This window comes from Neolamprologus brichardi, chromosome 8 (assembly GCF_056152115.1).
Source record: "Neolamprologus brichardi isolate AB-2024 chromosome 8, ASM5615211v1, whole genome shotgun sequence".
Lineage (NCBI taxonomy): Eukaryota > Metazoa > Chordata > Actinopteri > Cichliformes > Cichlidae > Neolamprologus > Neolamprologus brichardi.
In genome coordinates, this window is record NC_142111.1 from 2,131,855 (window position 1) to 2,153,046 (window position 21,192).

The window sequence follows — 21,192 nt, forward strand, 5'->3', positions numbered from 1 at the left end:
TACTGTGTCCTTACGGTATTATGCTAAAGAAAACTCTATGGACATGGATACAACAGCACTGTAAATATATATTCAATTGCTATGTACAACACTAGGGATGGGTATGGGTATGACATAAATGGTAGTAACCAGACCGAAAAGCAGCGCACATTTCGGTGCTTTTTTTTCCTGAGCTGTGATACACTTTAGATTCTAGCCAATCATTTTACGTTTCCGAGGATAGTAGGCGGGCCCAGGTGCGTACGTTCTTTTAGAGCAGAGCTACAGATTAAAAATACCCAAGGCGAAGCGGTCAAAAGTCTGGCTGTACTTCACAGCAAAAGATGCAAACTCACCATCATGCAACAAGTGCTTTAAGGTGATACTGTGATACTGTCAAAGGAGGTAACACCTCGAATCCGATGAAACACCTGGCGACGCATAGTGTTTTTTTTTAAAAGCCGAGAAATGCACCGTATTTGATAGCTTGCTGCGAGACCTCACACAGAGCACATCTACTGCGGGTGTGGTGCCTGTTATTGGACCCGAAATTAGCAACATCCCCCAAAAACCCAAAGAGGAGAGTCCTGGCCCCTAGCCCTGCCAGTGTAGCAGAAATGATGAGGATGATGATGCAGCAGCAGCCGTTCTTCTCTGCGTGAGTAGCTTAATGTTGTTCATGTGTAATTTACGTTGAGTAGGCTAACCACGTTATTACATTAATGCATGTAAGGTGAACTAGCAAACATCATCATAGCTACATGCGGCTGTCTTCTTGTTTGATGGCAGATACTCCCTTCACCCTGGACAAAAAGGCTAAAATGACCAAAGAAAAAGTGGAAAACAGTTAAACATGAGAGGTTTTTGGACAAAGTTTGTGTTTTTTCCATTGTTTAAGCTGCTTCCAGCCAAGAGTGATACCATATATGCCCTATAGCTGCAGAAAAGGCTAACATTGTTATCTTTTTACAAAAAACAGCCGAACATGAGAGGTTTTTGGACCAATTTTGTGTTCTCCATTCTTTAAGCACCGGTTTGAGCACCGTTTAAGCACCGGCACCGTTTCAAAAGTACCGGTTTGGCACCGGTATCAGATAAAACCTAAACGATACCCATCCCTATACAACACATCTATATATTTCCTGTGGAGATCTTAAATTATCTGTCGGTGTGAATGCGAGGATGAATGTGTTGGCCAAGTTTATAATGTGTTACTGACTGATGATCGGTCCTAGAAGAACCGCAACTCCCGCTCTTTGTTAGCTGGGATAGGCTCCTGCCCCCTGCAACTGTTATTTGAATGACTGGTTAAGGAAAGAGATGGATGGATGAACACGGCATCTGCTGTGACATTACCACAGTCTGAGGATTTCTTACTACTGCATCTTCATATTAAAAGCACCCACCAATCCAAAGTCCACTTTCATTAGGAAATAGTTACAAGAAATACAATGCAAGAGGATAGAGTGTCTGAGGCAGTCAGAACAAGACAATGCTATTGACTGGACCTGATACCACAGGTTATACCCGGGGGTAAGCTACACCAAGTCTGTATGGTTTACCGAAGACACATATCTGTATGAGCAACTCAGTCACCTAATTCATCTCAAAGTGTCTCGCTTCGATCCTCAACGTGTTGGTTGGCAGCTCTGAACACCACATCCAGAACACCTTGGATTTTGTTGAGAAAGTGAGAGTATGATGTTCCAGTCACTGAGGCAGTTTGTAAGAGATTACAGGATGACCCCAGCCTCAGCAACGGGATCCCTCTCAGCACCGACCAATGTGTCTGCTCTTGGATCTGTGTCGTCATTCCACATATTTCACATACAACGGTCAGTTTGACCCATTGTGGCCAACTTATACATGGAAGAACTGGAAAAGAGGGCTCTGTTATCCTACCCTGGAACACCACCAAGTCATTGGTTCAAGCATGTGGATTCCACCCGGTGAAAATCAAATCTCAGGACGTACCACGCTGGTTTGAGCAGGGAGTCAGAGCGATATGTTAGATGAAGAGCTGAATGTTTCACTGCTGTTTCCAGCATCGTGCTGTGTGAGGTGGGAAATTTGATCACAGTTGAGCACTGAAAAAAAGGCTTAAATTTCAGAGATTTTTATGCAAGTATGTGAAGTATGCAAAGATTGTTTCCAATTCAGCATCGGTAAAATTCCCATATTGGATGTTTGAAAAAGAAATTTTGTGGATCATAAGTATTTTGACTTTTAATATTCACGTCTCTCCTCTCACCTCTTTATCCAACATGCGAATCTCTTTGGAAAATCGTTTACATTCCAGTTCCATGTCCTCCACGTTGATCTCTCTCCAGGAAGTTGTCCTCCATGCTGTCATGGTGGATTCCACCATGGTGATCATGTCCCAAAGCTCCTTCAAGAGAACCACCTCATGCCTTGAGAATGAAACAGAGCACAAAGTTGATTACCGTAATTGTCGGGCTATAAGCCGCTACTTTTTGCACAAGCTTTGAACCCTGCGGCTTTTAGTCAGGTGCGGCTTTTCTATGGATTGTCCATGATTTTTGTGATATCGTAAGACGATTTGTTTTGTTTGCTCCGCTGTTGTACGGCACTACGTTGCCTGGCGGAAGGGCATGTGATCAGACACACAGTATCGGGGTTCAAGAGTGGTATGTTGGTCACATGTCCATCCGCCGGGCAACATATTGCCGTACAAGTAGCGCAAAAAACAAACTTCAAAGTAGCGCTGGATGACGAGCGGCGATAAACTTGCGAAAAGCAAGTTATGCTCAACTCCACCGGTGGAATCTGACAGCGTGGAAAAGTGTGAAAACATCCACGATCACTAACGGATTTCGAAGGGCTGGACTGCTGCATGATGGAGACACCGCCACGGCCCTTCAGAGGGTGTTCGACTCTGACACTGACAACGAGGATTTGTTTGGTTTTGAAAGTGACAACGAAAGAAAGAAGCGGAGAGTGGATGACGAAGCCATCCTGAGCCTGTTCGTATCCGACACTGGAGAAGAGGACTTTGGTGGTTTTAGTGCGCAGGAAGAAGAGAAAGATGGTGGTGAATGACTGACTTTTCTTCTTGTTAAAGCCGTGTCACTGCACCTGAGCCTAAAAGGTAGGCCGAATCTATTTTTCTGGTGTGCTGTAGGTTATTGTTATGTACTACATTTGTTACTCGTTTATGAAGCACAGTACATGTTTCGTACTTGTAATTACCGCTGCTTGTACATATACCTAAAAAGTTATGCAAATATGTACGCATAACTTGTTTTTCAAAATATTAATAAAAGGGGTGTGTCTCCGAACAGCCATCTCTTTCCTGACAATTCGCTTTGTGCATATTCTCTCACATATGATAAGTCAACATTGAAACACCTGCAGCTTTTAGTCAGGTGCGGCTAATGTATGTACAAAACAGGATTTTCCCCTGATTTTAGCTTGTGCGGCTAATATTCAGGTGCGCTTTGTAGTCCGGGAAATACGGTAATCTGACATGAAACAGCTCAGATACTGAATGCAAGAGAGCATCTCTGTTAAATTAATGACTCTAAATTAGTTTTAAATGTATTAGTGTCTTGTGATGTTTGTTTATTTTTTTCTTATTCATTTACCTGCATTGTCGGAGCTGTCTGTACTCTGACACAGTGACCTCAAACAGGCTGGCAGACTCCACCAGAGAGGCCATAATTGCCTCCCGTTCCTGGATCTGCTGGTGGAATGCATCCAACATCTGGCAGGGACTTTCACTTTCAAACCTGGACAAATGCATGAACGCACACAGGCACCCATCAAAACACACACACACACACACACACACACATTTGCACAAACTCAGTATAAATCACGCCGTGTTTAGGTAATGAAAGGCTCCGGTTTTCGCTAAAATCATCTTATACCCTCTGCAGGATAACCAGAGGAGAGTCCCAGTGCTGTGACAGTTAACAATGACTTCCATGACATTAATGGGAAAATAATCACCAGGTTATTAAGAGACCAATTACACACATAAGTAATCTGACAATTACACATTATGACGAAGCATCTCCACCTATGAATTAATTATCATTATGTTAGGATTCAATTAGCCTTGTCGGATGTGAGAGCCTCGAGATAACGCTTCTCTATTATCTAGTCAGAAGGTTAGGAAGGTGACATTCTTAAACATTCAAAGGTCCTCACTCAACTTCATCACCAAAGGAAAGTTAAACAGGAAATGTTCTGGAAAACTCTAATGAGATGGCACATTATACTTCAACATCCCCTTATTTAGCACGAGCAGAAGCAGACAATAGAGTAATAATTGGAAGAAATAAGCTCATCTGTCATCTTTGTGCCTTCAGTTACATTAGATTCTACATAAAATAAATAGTAGTGCACAACAGTATTTTAAGAGAATATCCACTTTTTCTCATAAATAAATAAATCTGGGAAATTGTAACAACTCTGTAACTTGGGTTAATGCGTGAACACAAATCCTTTTCAGTATCTAACTAGCATTAGCTTGTTAGCAGGCCGCAATTAGCTGTTAAACTACCATTAGCTTGTCAGCTGACTCAACTAAGAGAACTCAGCTACTGTCATGACTGAGGCTGTATCCCAATTCAGGGTCTGCAGCCTTAAAGGCCGCATTTTAAGGCCGATTACGTCACAGCGACGCGACGAAGGCTGTCCCAATTCGAAGGCTGCTCGAAATGCGGCCCTCAAATACGTCCTTCATTTCCCTGAATTTTAAGGACGTGGCTGTGTAGACTTCGTGGCCCAACATATCCCAGAATCCATAGCGAGGCGGTGGGTGTGGATAATTTTGCCGAAAAAAACGGCGGATGAGGGGCGCCCGAAGAGTAAACTTAAGTAAGTACTGAATATGATGTCACTTATTTATGTGCAAATGTTTAATAACGAAGAACATTAAACCACATGTCAGCAAAGTTATGTGACATTAGTGACGTTTGTACTAACTTGGTTTTAAAGCCTTTACTTTAAAATATACGCCGTTCAATAGCTGAGCTTAATCTTACAGAGAATGATCAAAGCTCATGTAGAAACAAACAAACAAACGAACAAAAGATTTTCTCCTTCATTTCTGTCAAACAAAGCTGTATGAAACGTTTCCAGCTGTTAGTATCATGGTTGCTAGGCAACCTGAGCAGCGCAACGGAGGCTAGACCGTCCCATTTCACAAGCCTCGCACTTCCGGCCTTAGCGGTCTTTAAGTACGCGGCCCTTGAGGATCGTTGAGACATGATGAGTTTCACCCCGATCCAACAGCTATAGCTATGGCTATCAGCCCTGCCAAACGGTCAGAACCGAAGGCCAACTCTGATTCTGCATTGCAAGGTCTGCAAACAGACTTCTGCTAATCACTGGCACATTTGCTGGCAAAGTGGCACTAAAACAGACACTCAAACACTCCCACAATACGCTCAGCAAGCCAAAGCAGTTTGGCAAGCATTCCTTTGCAGCAGCTGCCATAAGGAACCAGGAGCATCAATCTCTGGTGTGTAGTTTTACAAGGGGGGCATCTCTGGTCCCAAGGAAGGCTCAAAATGTCTGTCATGAACACACATGCTCTATCATAGACAAACATGGTGTTTTTGGAGCTTTAGTCACCCAATGCAACTCCAATAGTCAAACATTTTGTCCAAAGAACCAGAGAGTGTTACATTGTCCTTTTAATGTAACTTTAATGTATCTTTAGCAATATAAATATGAACACATTGACAATAATGGCAGGATAATATATAATAAATGTAGTTGTAATATTAAAATTTCAGCACAGTTGTCATGTATCTTTTGTTTGTTTTTAACCGATAGAGGAGATTCACAGCCGCTGCAGCGAGACAACTGAACTGACCCCAGATCCGATGGGATTCTGGATACTTTATTTGAGCTTGACTGCATTCCTGTAATACTACCCTTGATCCTATAGGGGCTTGTGTTAAAAAACTCAAGCATGGCAAAGAAAATCTGAAAGGGATGAGGAAACCAGGTTTCAAAAAAGAACACTGTAACTGCAGGATTGTGTACTTCTTTTCTCTCTGTATTCCACCTCAAGAAAGATATCTGTGTTCAGGAAAATTACTTGCATACAGAATAATGTCCAAGCTCTAGCATACATAAAATTGTAACACTTTGTTTGCTGCTAAAGCAAGCTACATCAGAATACAAATATAATTTCAACGTTTTTTGGTTTTGTTTTGCTTTTTGTGAAATTGCTAAGCTCAGTCTCTCTCTTTCAAGTAAGTTTTAAGCATGTGAAACACTGACATTTCTTCATGTGTGATTAGACACATTATTTCTGATCACCATGTTATACACAGCAGAGATTTTCTACCTGAAGAGCTTGCTTTTGCGAAAGTGCTCCCTGAATGTGTGTTGCTCAACATCAAAAGCAGCACACTTTCGACGAAGACTGGACACCTCGACAGCCTGCAGTGGTGCCACCTGCTGCTTGACCAACACTGCCTGCTTTTTCACATTGTCCCACTTGTCTGGCAGCTCCTGCAGACAGACAGACAGATGCAGAGATAGATACAGAGAGGGGGAGAAAAGCGAGGAGGGCAGGATTGACAGATGATGGATTGCCAGGAGAAAGTGCATGAAACAGAGATTTAAAAAAGCAAAGAAAAAGGAAGAAAAATTGCTCTGTCTCAGCTGGAGAAAACAGACTAAACAATCTGGGCTTGAAAATAATAGGAGATGACTGAACATCACTCCTTACCTCTAACTGTTTGTAAACCACATCGGGCAGCTCCTGCTCATACTCCTTCAGAAGAGCGATGGTTTGCTGCAGAGGCTCAAACATGGTGTCTGTAGTATTCTGTCTTTCCTTAACAGCCAGCAGGTTACCCATGACCTCCACCAGGCCATCGTAATCACCCTCCTCCACCTGCTGGCTCAACCCAGCCTGAACCACAGTGATAAACTTCTCCAAGTCTAACAGACTGGAGACAGGACAGGGGAACAGGATTTTAATGAGCCAACAGTTTCAAACATCAGCATTTCTATTTTAGTTTACACTAATATCTATCTTATCTTGAGCCATAAGCTAGTAAAACAAGTCCTGTAATATTAGCCTGTCTACCTGGATTGGACACTGTGTTGTATTTTATTATATTTATTGAAAATGCTAATTTGGGAGCACGGTGGCGCTGTTGTTTGCACTGTTGCCTCACATCAAGAAGGTCCTGGGTTCGACTTCGACTGGCCGGGGCCTAGTTTTGAGGAGTTTTCATGTTCTCCTTGTGTTTGTGTGGGTTCTCTCCGGCTACTCCAGCTTCCACCCACAGTCCAGACATACAGTTAGTGGCACTGCCCTATCATTCACACCCGATATGTGTTATTGGCGACCAGTGTTGGTCAAGTTACTTGAAAAAAGTAATCAGTAACTAATTACTGATTACTTCCCCAAAAAAGTAATCCCATTACTTTACTGATTACTTATTTTCAAAAGTAATTAATTACTTAGTTACTTAGTTACTTTTTAAAAACACGATTTACAACCTGAATAGGTGATAAAGCGATAGATCTTTCAGCCCAATTCTACTTTTTCTACATAATCCATCATACAAAATGTAATCAAATGGAAAAGTCTCTTTTTAAAACTTGTTTTATTAGTTTTAATCTTTTAACTTTATGCATCAAGCAAAAATTAAATTATATGCAACATTCTCTGACTGGAAGAAATTAGTTTAACATTTAAACTTATTTTCTGCACATTCCAGCACATAAAATATTTTTTTTTTGTGTTTACACTCAGTCTTTCAAATAGATGCAAGTAAAACACAGCAGAAAATAAATAAAGTCAAAGACTAGCGGTCGTGTTGCTCTATTTTCACCTGTAAAGCAGGAGTGGGGTAGGCGGAGGTTTACCCTGGTGCAGATGAGCGGTGAGTGGAAGAATCCGCGAGTTTCTCTGTGAGTTTCCCATTACATCGTAGCTACTCGGAGCTTGCTCGGAAGTTTAGAGGTTTTTTTCGCTGTAAAAAGAAGTTTTCTTCCCACGCACAACGGACACTAATGTTTTTGTCACTTTTTATGGAATCAAACTCAAAGTAAGGTCAGTACTTCCACGCTTTAAACGCTGCACGCTCATACTCTCTCTGCACTCGATATATGATCCATTGTTGATCTGCACACAGCTGTTGCCACAAACGTCGCACTCGCTTACGTCACTGTCATGAGACATTCTCGCAAAAAAATCATGGTTTTAGTAACGCAGTAACGCAGCGTTCCTATGGGAAAGTAACAGTAATCTAATTACCGTTTTTGCAATAGTAATCCCGTACTTTACTCGTTACTTGAAAAAAGTAACTTGACCGTTACTTGTAACGCGTTACTGCCCATCTCTGTTGGTGACTGTCAAGCCTTTGAGTCGCCGAGCAGCTGAATAGGGGAATAATGTTGACGCGCCCGCTGTTTAAAACGTAAGTCAAAGTTCCAGATTAAAACTCCTTTATTTGTTATCAAATCCTTAAAATCCGTAGAAAAAACAGTGATCAAAAACATTCTAAGCTTGAGCGGTCAGCAAAAGTCGACTTCCCCCATCACCCACTCATTCACAAAAATTCCCTCGGGACGTGAACAGGTGATATAGCAATCACCATTACTATTACCGACACCACGTGACCCAAAGCTACGCCTATCCACAACAGGTGTGAATGACAGGGCAAATGGCTATCTGTCTCACTGTGTTAGCCATGTGAAACACCAGTGACCTGTGCAGGGTGTACCCTGCCTCTCACCCTACGGTAGCTGGGATAGGCTCCAGGCTTCCCCTGATAAGGATAAGTGGAAGAGAATGGATGGAAGCTAAAATTGTAACTTTTTTCTTTGTTTGGGTTCCATACCTGTTGGTAACAAGGTCAACGAGGTGCTGTTTGAACATATAGCTCCACTTTTTGATTATGTTGAGCAAGGCACTCTTCATGCTACGGCCATCCACCCTCATCCACCTGAGGAACACATGCACTGGCTCCAGAGCCTGCACCTCTTCATATATCTTCTCATAACTACAGGACAAAGACAAACCGATGGCAGTTTAGCAAAAACAAGCTATTACGTTTATGCTCAACTGAAAACAAAACCTTAATCCAGATTTTAGATGAATTGCTTTAAGATATGACTTAAAAATGTCCTCAGATGAACATGTAACATACACCACATTCCTCTTGAGTAATGCCTACCTGTTAACCTGCTCTCTAAAGTTTCCCAGACTTGGTGGACTCTCAGAGACACTATTGTCAGGATAAATCTCCATCTCCTGGTTGGTGAGAATCTGGCCGTACAAAAGGAACTGACGCATGAACTCCTTCCTGTCTTCCACATACAGGTAGCTGTAACGCTCCAGAGAGTTGCGAAACTCGCAGCACGTTGCCATGGCCGCCTGGATCCGCTCCATGATGAGATTACGCATGTCTGCCAGGTCAGCCATGTCCTCCATGTCAGCCTGAGTGAAAAATGTCCAGATTAAATCTTAATGTGACCAGCTACATGTGTTGGAGTTGCATGAAACTAGTTGTACCTGGTAGTTTGGAGAGGGGCTATGCTGGGCGAGGCGTGGCACCAGTGAAGAAATTCCAAACACATCATTGATGAGGCCTTCCACCAGCTCAAACAAACTTTCTCTAGTCCCAACCTCCAGAGAGGGAGTGAACACCATGTCAGGAACCCTCAGATCCAGCTGAGCCTCAAACAGGGGGGCAATGACAGCTCTTTGGTCTGAAGTGAAAGGAAATGCAACACACATTTTATGATTTGAATAAGTATTAAGATGCTACCATAAGGCTTGTGAGCACCGTTTTATAGCTCTACCTGGTGCAGAACACTGCCACTTGAGATCTTATTATAAAAGCTCCATGTTGATCCATTTATTGGCTCCTTGTAAGGTTTTTACAGATACATTTTACACTTCCCCTGTTTGGAATTATTCCAAAACATATCACACACTTCATGACTCTGTATGTGGTCGTGCCCACAAGCAGATTGGGCTCTCGTGGATTTTTCAGGCTGTTTTTTCTTGCCGTTTGAGTTAATAAATACTCAACCTTTGAAAATCAGAGTTGACCCAATCTTTTAAATCAAATAATAAAACATTAACATTATCCTGTATATGAATGAATACTTTTACATTTTCATGGCCTCTAATTTTATAATCCAGTTGGATGTTTTTGAGGATGTTTTTACTTTTTATTTGAATTGTTTTTGATTTATTGTTTGTGTTTTGCACTTGTGTTTCAGTTTATTATTGAATTATAAAAGAGACTGCACTGTGAACATTACCTACCATATAAAACTTCCTCCAAGGTTTAAATGTGACTTCTGTTCTTTGGTCAAATAAAAAACTGAAACCTAAATGATTGATGAATGATGGCAGCACGGTGGTTAGCACTGTTGCCGCACAGCAAGAAGGTCCTGAGTTCAATTCCACCACCAGGCCGGGGTCTTTCTGTGTGTTTGCATGTTCTCCCCGTGTTTGCGTGGGTTCCCTCCGGGTACTCCGGCTTCCTCCCACCATCCAAAGACATGCAGCTTGTGGGGATAGGTTAATTGGATAATCCAAATTGTCACTAGGTGTGAATGTGTGAATGAATGTGAGTGTGAATGGTTGTCTGTCCCTGTGTGTTAGCCCTGCGACAGACTGGCGACCTGTCCAGGGTGTACCCCGCCTCTCGCCCTATGACAGCTGGGATAGGCTCCAGCGCCCCCGCGACCCTGAAAAGGAGAAGTGGAAGTATAACACATCCATGAATGCTTATGCAAGAAGGATTGGTGTGTCTCCCAGCACAGTCTCAACAGTGTGGAGAAGATCTCAGAACATGGGCATCAACCTAGCAGCAGTGCCAGCATGTGCTTCTTTGTGCAAGGATGAACAGGAGGCGCACTGGCAGAGCCTTACAAAACTTATAATGAGCTCCTCATTTGCACGTTTCAGACCAAAGTGTCAGAAACTGAGTCCATGATGTTGGCGTGAGGGCTCAACATCCCAACGTGTGACCTGGTGTTCACCAGATAACAGCAGTATCTCTTCACAGATGATGTTGCGCGCCACATAACATTTGCCACAACCTCTATACCCTCTTTCACATCTGTCACGTGTGCTTTGCGTAAAACTATTCCTTAAGTCTACTGGTTCTACGCAGTAAACCTATATAATCATTCAAAATGTTTCAACATTCAAGGAGCTTTGATATTTTGAAATATGCCTGCCAGCCTTTTTTGCTACTTATCCATGTCCAGGTCACAAGGGTAGCAGTCTAAGCACAGACTCTATTACGCAGCTCTATTCAGAGTCCTTCATGCTATCGCTAAGGGCCACCGGCCTCGAGGAAGCTCATTTCTGATGCTTGTATCCGTGGCGTCATTCTTTCAGTAGTAACTACTCAGAACTGATTCCAGTTTCAAGACTGGATCCAGAATGAAATGTTTAGATGTATTTAGTGTTGAGTGGTATTTTTCAGATCTCAGAAATCCAGAACAATAATAACACAATAACTCATTCAAATGTTGTTGTTAAGCAACATTTGGCGGTTACATGGACATAATAAACACATGCACCGTCTTCTCGTCTGCTAAACAAACCGTCAGAGTTAGACTAAGTGCATTCAACATATATTATAATATCTAGGGATGCAACGATACCAATTTTTTCAAACCGATACGATACCGATACTTGGATCTGAGTACTTGCCGATACAGAGTACAAAAAACGATACTTCTACCACACACACACACACAAATACAATTAATTGGAAGACAGGTTTTATTTTATTCTCTGCCGATAAAAAATAAAATCTTAATAAAAATGACCACAAAAAAATTTCAAGTGAAAAATAAGCACTTCTGTTAAATTATTGCAGAGTCTCCACATTGTAATTTAACAAAATATCCCTGAACTATTGGCACTGTCTCGAGCTTTCAGAATAATAAATAAACACTTCTGTTTGGAATAAAATAAATACAAATTAGGTTTGCGAATAAAATAAACTTTTAAATTATTGCAGAGTCCATATTGTAAACAAACAAACAAAATAATTATTATTAAATAAATAATAAAATATAAAAAATTATAAAATAAATAATAAATAAAATAATAATTGGCCCCCTAGTGGCCAATCTAAAAAACTACAACAGAAATGACAAGCCACTCTCTGATTAATGAAATAAGTTAGTATCGGTTCATGGTATCGGTTAACTTTTACGAGTATGAGTACACACACATTTTACAGTATCGGCCCCGATACCCGATACCAGTATCGGTATCGGTGCATCCCTAATAATATCATTTTAGTTTTGTAGTTTAGCTTTTTTATAAAGTTCAATTTATTTGTAATTAATTACAATATAATGAAAACAGAATCAACAACTACCGTTCCATCCTGATACATGCTGATGTTCATATTTAAGTGAATGAGATTTGACACTGGGTTCTTATTGGTGTTCTAATTCAGTGCTTAATTTTAAAAGGACCTAATCAAGTTGAAAGGACTGAGCCTGCTCAACTGCCCCCTCCTCACTGATATCTCCATGAGAATTTGTCACTATAAGCTTTTCATTTGATCAGCTTATGATGTAAAAATTGGGATTAGCGCTGCTTTAAAACTCTCGCTCTGCTTTTCCTTTTATTTTAATGGACACTTGTGGTTCTTACATGAAACAAGACACTGCATTAAGGAAAGAACAGCTTAATCCCAGAGCTTTCAGATGCTGGACCTACTGTTATCGTAGCTGCCCCTGGGTCACATCATTTATTTAAGAATTTTCCAAATCATAAAAGAGTTTTTGAAGCCAAACAAGGAGAGGGAAAGGAAAAGACGAAGAAGCGGAACAAGGAGTAGAAGGTTTGGTCACAGTAGCATTCTGGCAGCAATCCATCACGTATTGAACCACATCCCAGTCCATCTAAACTGGCTGACAAAACTCCTGCCAGCTAACAAGTCCAGAATTATTTTATGTCCACAGCCAATAGAGGCGGACACCCAATTGACATCAAAAGCCCAGAGGACGTGTTGCTAAGAAGCTGTCCAATTCAGTGCTGGCTGAAGGGTGCTGTTGGATCAGAGTACTGAGAAGCGCTGCATTTTTTTCATATTAATTTCAGGATTGCCAGCAACAATCTGGCTTTGAGACAGCAAGTAGTAACACCCTCAACATGACTGAGACACAACAAACAGTAAATAAGTACTTATTTTATCTTTTCTTCCTTATTTAGAGTATTATTTGTTCATGAAAATCATACCAGTGTTATCGAGGAAAAACCTGAGAGAGCACTCAATGCTGTTGAAGAAGCCATCTATGATCGTGTCATCGATGTACTCCACATAGGCCTTCCACTCCTCAGAGGACGGCTCAGCTTTGAACAGCGCCCGATTGCACTAAGAGACGTAACAGAGTGTGACACTCATAACGAATCACCATCTTTACCGCATTTGAAAAGTCCTGCAGAAATGAAGTTCAAATCCTAAATCGCTGACTCCATTATAACTGCTTAAAATGATGAAATGTGAGTGAAACTTAAAGCCCATCTGACATTTCACATAACAATGAGCAAAGCACCTTAACTAGGAAGTGGATTTTTTCCCCGGAAGACCGAATCAGACTGTAAAATCTGTCGAGCCTCTCAGTCCTGTCCTCCAAACTGAGCAGAGCGTCTTTTTTCCCCTCCTTCCTGTCAAATATGGGGGTGGACCAGGACCTCATGCAGCTCAGAATCTCCTCTACGTTGTCTTTGGCCCTCTGGAGCCGACTTTCCAGATCACACACCAGGTCTCGCACCTCCTGGATATACTCCCAAACACCTGAAAGAGGTTAAAAGGTCAAATAGGTTAAAAAAAATGTTTCAATATCATTCTTTGATGTCGATCCATCCATTCGCTTCCGCTTATCCTTTTCAGGGTCGCGGGGGGCACTGGAGCCTATCCCAGCTGTCACAGGGCGAGAGGCGGGGTACACCCTGGACAGGTCGCCAGTTTGTCGCAGGGCCAACACACAGGGACAGACAACCATTCACACTCACATTCACTCCTAGTGGCAATTTGGATTATCCAATTAACCTTAACAAGCTGCATGTCTTTGGACGGTGGGAGGAAGCCGGAGTACCCGGAGGGAACCCACGCAAACACGGGGAGAACATGCAAACTCCACACAGAAAGACCCCGGCCTGATGGTGGAATTGAACTCAGGACCTTCTTGCTGTGCGGCAACAGTGCTAACCACCGTGCCACCATGCTGCCTCATTCTTTGATGATGTTTTGAATAAAATAAGTAAATATTTCGCATCGATTTTGTTGTTTCTTTGGGTTTTATGTGATAATATTCTCCATTGCAGAGTTTAAGAGCAACATATAAATTAGCTGATTCCAGGATGTAGAGACACAACACAAAGAAATTAAGCATCTGGGATTTTTTCTATTTTCAAGATATTTTTAACCATGAGCTACTAGATGAGATACTCACATAAGAATTAATACCAGCAAAATTAGCAGTGGATTAGAGAGTCCTCTGCAACAGTAACAGATCGGCACACAGCTCTTCCAAACACATGAAAATGTTGAGATTTCACTAAAGCTCCAGTTTCAGCAGCTTTTCAGCATTAAACTGGTTGGTGCTGTTTAATTATCAGCAATTACCTGACAGCTGCACGGACCACATTTACATTATCATTAAGGTAGCAGTAATAATAAACAGAGGGCTTCTCTACTTACATTGCTTCCCCCACAGCCCACATCTAGATATGCAGCAGGAAACTGATGGACAGGTGGATGGATGGATAAATCAAACCTAAAGTTGAGGCTGTATTAAAATATCTGCACTAAGGCACAGGTATAATCAGCATATGATTTTCCCTGCTGATTGACAGGCAGCTCCCAGCTGTGGGTGTCTTAAAAAGGTTTGACAGAATCTAAGCTCCAAACCACACTACCAGATTTGGCCAGTATTTAACAAAATACATATTCAGTGTCTGTAAAAGTCTGTAAATATACTGAAAATGAAAACTGAAGTTCAAAGGTTGTATGATTTTTATGACCCTTTCATATAAATGTGGTTCATCCTTTGGTTGAACACAGATACAAAAGGTTTTCTTACAAACATGACTTTGTCCAGCTAAAACAATACAGAGTGTTTGATATAAAGAAAAACTTACCGATGCCCCCCAAAGAGATTTTAGCGAGCTCCAAAAGAGAAAGTCTTCTTTCTAATGTCATAATGAGACTATTTTCTAATATTAACTGTTTTTTTAAACTTGGAATTGCCTTACTAAAGTGCAAAATACATCTTGTTTATTCAAACTTCTGTCATAACTAGGGATGGGTACCGGTATCCGGTGCCATGATGGCACCGGTTCTGACATAAACGGTAGTAACCAGACCGAAAAGCAGCGCACATTTCGGTGCTTTTTATCGGTGCTATTTTTTCCTGAGATGTCACACACTTTGAATTCTAGCCAATCATTTTACGTTTCCGAGGATAGTAGGCGGGCCCAGGTGCGTAGGTTCTTTTAGAGCAGAGCTACAGATTAAAAATGACCAAAGCGAAGCGGTCAAAAGTCTGGCTGTACTTCACAGCAAAATATGCAAACTCAGCAGCTGCAACAAGTGCTTTAAGGTGATACTGTGATACTGTCAAAGGAGGTAACACCTCAAATCTGATGAAACACCTGGCGACGCATAGCGTTTTTTTTTAAAGCCGAGAAATGCGCCGTATTTGATAGCTTGCTGCGAGATCTTACACCGTGCACATCTACTGCGGGTGTAGCCGTAGCCCTGCCAGTGTAGCAGAAATGATGAGGATGATGATGCAGCAGCAGCCGTTCTTCTCTGCGTGAGTAGCTTAATGTTGTTCATGTGTAATTTACGTTGAGTAGGCTAACCACGTTATTACATTAATGCATGTAAGGTGAACTAGCAAACATCATCATAGCTACATGCGGCTGTCTTCTTGTTTGATGGCAGATACTCCCTTCACCCTGGACAAAAAGGCTAAAACGACCAAAGAAAAAGTGGAAAACAGTTAAACATGAGAGGTTTTTGGACAAAGTTTGTGTTTTTTCCATTGATTAAGCACTGCTTCCAGCCAAGAGTGATACCATATATGCCCCATAGCTGCAGAAAAGGCTAACATTGTTATCTTTTTACAAAAAACAGCTGAACATGAGAGGTTTTTGGACCAATTTTCTGTTCTCCCTTCTTTAAGCACCGGTTCAGCACCGTTTAAGCACCGGCACCGTTTCAAAAGTACCGGTTTGGCACCGGTATCGGATAAAACCTAAACGATACCCATCCCTAGTCATAACTGTCTCATTGTCTTTACTGCATGCAGTGATCAGGCTTAGTACAATTACTCCTGCTACTGCTCTGAGCCAAAGAAAATGTACAAGGATGCAGAAGGAATTGTGGGCCACCACAGGCAGTTATGGGTCCATATATTACCTGCTTTCACTAAAGTCTAATCTAAGAAGTACTGCACACAGCTGTCCATACTCAGCTCACAACTGAATCTCATGACTTACTACACCACACCGTTGTGATTGCATTTTGTGATTTTGTGATTGTATACAGTTCTTCGATACCTTTTTCATCTAACAATCAGCCCCAAATGTATTCTGTGGCTTCATACAACAAGCCCTAGCATGCAGTCGGAGTCATAAGTAACTAACTTCAAGACACAAGAATAAGGAGTCGTGCAACAGATGACATGGTCTAAACAGCTACATGAAAAGAGACAAGACAGTGAGTTCTACCTTAAAAACTAAGGAGCTGGTGCTGCTGTAAAGGCAATTTGTGCTCACAACAATTACAGTTAAATTTAAATATTTTTCTCTTCGCAGTGGGTTAACTTAATTTAAAAAAAATCTCACTGCATGAGGTTTGAAAGTATCCTTCCTTTAATTTCAGATCCTAAGGCTTTGATAAGTACTGTATACTCATTTTCTTTTTAAATTGATTTTTGTAGTTGCACTTCTGAATTAAATATCACCTGAATGAAACTAGAGGCTCATTTTTAAGCTGACTTCTGCATTTAAAATAAAAACTAATAAGGGTAACTAACGAATTTCAGCATTTCGTAGTTTTCTCTTTGTGGCTCTGTGGTTGCAAGAACATTTTAATGAGATTTTTAAAAACTCCACGACCTCTGCATGGCACAAAAGTGCATTTGACCTGTAAATAAATGCAGAAAAAGGCTAAACTTTTAACAAAAGTAGCCCTTCCTGCTTTTCAGGACATACAGTGTAAGGTTATATATCATCACATTCTTTAACTGTACGTCCCAAAGAATATGATTAAAAAAAGGTGCTGCTGTAAAATAATGAATTCACTTCGTGTCACCGAAGCATTTAATGACTGCCTTTCTTATCAGAGTTTGACCTGATAGGTCTGCTATAATTAAGCAAGTCTGACAAATCTGTATGATTAATTTATCTTATTCAGTTTATATACATGTATTCAGGGAGCTAAAAGGAAGCCATTCGCTTAGACAGAGGAAATCTCATGTGCACGCTCTGTGCCCTCAAAATGCAGAAGCCAAAAGAAGCTCATGAAAGTTTCATAAGAACGAACAGGGAGTCACATTTATAGCATCCTGGTTGTCAAAAATACTGCTATATTTCCTGAGAACTTACTGGCTTTTACCAGAAGTATCAGTCAGGGAGAAACAATCACTTTTGAACTTGAAGAAAATATCCTTAGAGGAGCTTATTCTGTACATATGGATTTTTAAGAAGTTGTACTCAGTCATTTTAATAAGGCAGGGTTTGTTTTCTGTAAAATACAATTAAATGCCAACAGGACAGTTAGAACACATACATGCAATTGGGGCTGGGCTTTATCATAGCGTTCACGGTAATACCGGTGTAATTTTGGGCAACGATAGGAAAATGAAATTTGGCGATAGAATATGGGTAAAACGCGCATGCGCAGTGCCTTTGTTTACATACGCACATGGTGGCGACGCAGAATGAGAAGAGCGAAAGCGGATCGTTGAATGAAACGGATGAACTAGAACTGGTTTGTAAAAATGCTGCAACTTCACTGGTGTGGAACTGGTTTAGCTTTCGACCGTCAGATACACAACAAAGCACTATTTTTGGTAGAGCATGCTAGCGGGACGTTGTTATTACCGTGTTGTTTGGAAAATACGGCACACTTAAAATCAATCCTTTGATTTTTCTGAAAATCGACAGTGCCCCTTATAATCCAATGGGCCTTATGTATGAATTCTGGTTGTGTTTACTGACCTCGAAACGATTTTATGTACACGGCGCTCGAAAATCTGTCAAATGTTTTAGTACGACTTTGCTAAGCTACGAAGCCGCACCGCTTGATGGATTGTTGGAGCATTACGGCTATCGTAGGCAGGAGCCTCACGGAGTGATACGTACTGTGCTTCAACATAATATTACCATATTGTGTGTGTATAACCTCTTTTTAAGTTGTGTGGATATTATACATGGTTATGCTGAGGATATGTCAGCCAGTTTCCACTGGAAATGCCTTTTGGTTAAACTGTCAGCAAGGAATTTGCACTGTTACATTTTTATATAACTTTAATGCACATAAAAAACAGCTGCTTGTTTAAGTGAAAATACATTAATGGGTTTTTTGCACTAATAAAGTTGTGGAGTTGTAAAGTATTTTGTCTAGTGTCAATTATATCATCAGTTATATCGTTATAGCAAATTTTCAAATGTATATCGTGATAAATATTTTTGGTCATATCGCCCTGCCCTACATGCAATGCTCCAGTAGAGTAGAAAAGCACAATATAAGAACAGTCCGTTTTCCATTTATTTCAACTGGACTCTTTACTCTTTGCTGATGGTGTCTTTTTGAGCATCTATCTCAGATTATCAGACTAATATTACAGATGTGTGTAATAGAAACCATTCAAGAGGCTTATGTTTCAGTTTTGGTGCTAATAATAATAATTCTGTTATTTAGCACTAAATGTGTCCTTCTTTGGGCCAAACAGAGAATAAATCCTATTGTTGTCAGACTTGGGACAGTCACTTTGCCACTTTTCAAAATGTATTCACACAGATACATTTGTCATTGAATAATCCTGCCTGGGTCAACCACACAGATGAAAAATGTACGTCTCATGATGTAAACATGAGTTTCGGGACCTATGCGCGCACACACACACACACACACACACACAGATATTAACATAAGGCAGATAAGTGAATGTAGTGTATGGTCTGCAGAGGAACTGTGACTTTGTCCCCAAACACCTTCGAGTGCACTGGCTCGTACCGTCAACAGTCTCTCATTTATGCTACAATCCTCAGGGAATCCTGAAGTCGAAGAAACCAGCAACGTGCCTGCTCTGAGTCAGTCAAAGCTAATCAATGATTAAAACCCTCTCCTATTCTTATTTCATGCGCTTTTCAAAAAGCAAAGCCTCTCTGTTCCCGTTGCGTGTCAGAGCACACTGCTCTGCTCTGGAAATGGCACAGAGGGCCACGACGGGAGGAACGAGGAAAGCATGTTTATCTCATCATCTGTGAATATTCATAGAAATGATAACTGCCTGATCACCCTGCATTGCTGTTTGTAATCATGCATCTACTGTAAAACAGCAAACATTGAGTCAGGGTCATATTTTTAGGACACAAACTATTTCTGTTATTTTTGCTGTTTAATATATTCAGTTTGCAGTCCTATGACTTACAGTCAGGACGTTCAGCTTTGGTTCACGGGGTTAAAAACAATCATCTCTGATAAATTCTGTCTGCTATTTTAATATATTTAATTGGAAAATTCAATTTCATGAGTGTGTGTGTGTGTGTGTGTGTGTGTGTGTGTGTGTCTTCATAAAATTAGCAGGTGCATAGAGATGATTCAGAGCGAAACTCTTTTGCTGCAAAAGTAAAGCAATTTCATTGTCATCGGTCTGAGCTGTGGGCAACTCAAGAGCACAGATACATAAAATGCCTGACTATCCACAGAGGCACTAATGATCAGCCAGATATACTAAACATACAGCTCTTTACAAAATACCTGCCTCCCCCGTGTTCCCTGTGTCTCCATGTCTGTGTCGAGTATTTTAGGTTTACCTGTTTTATTTCTTATTTATTTATATATTTATTATTCATTATTATTATTATTATTATTTTGGTAGTGTCCTGTCTCTTGTGTTTTGTATTTAGTTTTACTTTATTTATTTTTTAAAAAGCTCTGAGCACAAGATCCACAGAGTGGACCATCACCTCACCGACCGACCACAGTATGTGAGGACTCAGGCTGTGTGTCGGACAGGGTCGTCTGCAGTACGGGGGCCCCACAGGGAACGCTTCTGGCTCCGTTCCTCTTCACCATCTACACTGCAGACGTCTCCCACAACTCCACCCAGTGCTTCCTGCAGAAGTTCTCTGATGACTCTGCAATAGTCGGCCTCAAGACTTTGTGGACTGTTGCCAGCTGAACTACCTCCAGATCAACACTAATAAAACCAAGGACCTGCTGGTAGACTTCCACAGGCACAAACATCCTCCACTGCAACCACTGAACATCCAAGGTATGGACATTGAGGCTGTAGACAGCTACAGGTACCTTGGTGTTCATCTGAACAACAAACTGGACTGGACTCATAACTCAGACGCCCTCTACAGGAAAGGGCAGAGCAGGCTGTACCTGCTGCGGAGACTCAGGTCTTTTGGAGTGAAGGGCCCACTCCTGAAGACCTGTAATGACTCTGTGGTGGCCTCAGCCATCTTTTACAGTGTGGTCTGCTGGGGTGGCAACATCTCTGCCGGGGACAGGAAGAGACTGAACAGGCTGATCTGAAGGGCCAGCTCTGTTCTAGGAAGCCCTCTGGACCCAGTGGAGGTGGTGAGTGACAGGAGAATGGAAGCTAAGCTGTCATCCCTGTTGGACAACATCTCCCACCCCATGCAGGAGACTCTGACAGCACTGAGCAGCTCCTTCAGTGGCTGCAGCAGCACCCACGGTGTGGGACGGAGAGATTTCGCAGGTCTTTCCTCCACACTGCTGTCAGACTCCACAACAAAGACTTTTGCAGCTGATCAAACACACAAACCCACACATGTGCAATAAGACCAACTGCAATACTCCTTTCTGACAAAGTATTTTTACTCAGTTGTATATAGAATTTGTATTCTATTTTTATCCTATTGTATATTTTATTCTATTTTATTCTACTGTATATAGTATTTCATTTTATTCTGTACAGTTGTGTACAGTATATTATCCGTATTGTATT

At 41.3% G+C, this 21,192-nt stretch overlaps 1 protein-coding gene across 1 annotated transcript in view; it reads right to left on the reverse strand.

The window, feature by feature from the left end:
• Window positions 1-21,192, reverse strand: part of dnah9 (dynein, axonemal, heavy chain 9) — a 206,207-nt gene that overhangs the window by 160,565 nt on the left and 24,450 nt on the right. Inside the window, exons 15-23 of the mRNA XM_087845253.1 lie at window positions 13,528-13,769; window positions 13,211-13,346; window positions 9,497-9,693; window positions 9,159-9,421; window positions 8,823-8,984; window positions 6,695-6,917; window positions 6,308-6,474; window positions 3,585-3,728; window positions 2,231-2,390 (exon numbers count right to left, since the gene is read on the reverse strand). Of these exons, the coding sequence (XP_087701379.1) occupies window positions 2,231-2,390; window positions 3,585-3,728; window positions 6,308-6,474; window positions 6,695-6,917; window positions 8,823-8,984; window positions 9,159-9,421; window positions 9,497-9,693; window positions 13,211-13,346; window positions 13,528-13,769 (1,694 nt within the window). The remainder of the gene's footprint in view (window positions 1-2,230; window positions 2,391-3,584; window positions 3,729-6,307; window positions 6,475-6,694; window positions 6,918-8,822; window positions 8,985-9,158; window positions 9,422-9,496; window positions 9,694-13,210; window positions 13,347-13,527; window positions 13,770-21,192) is intronic.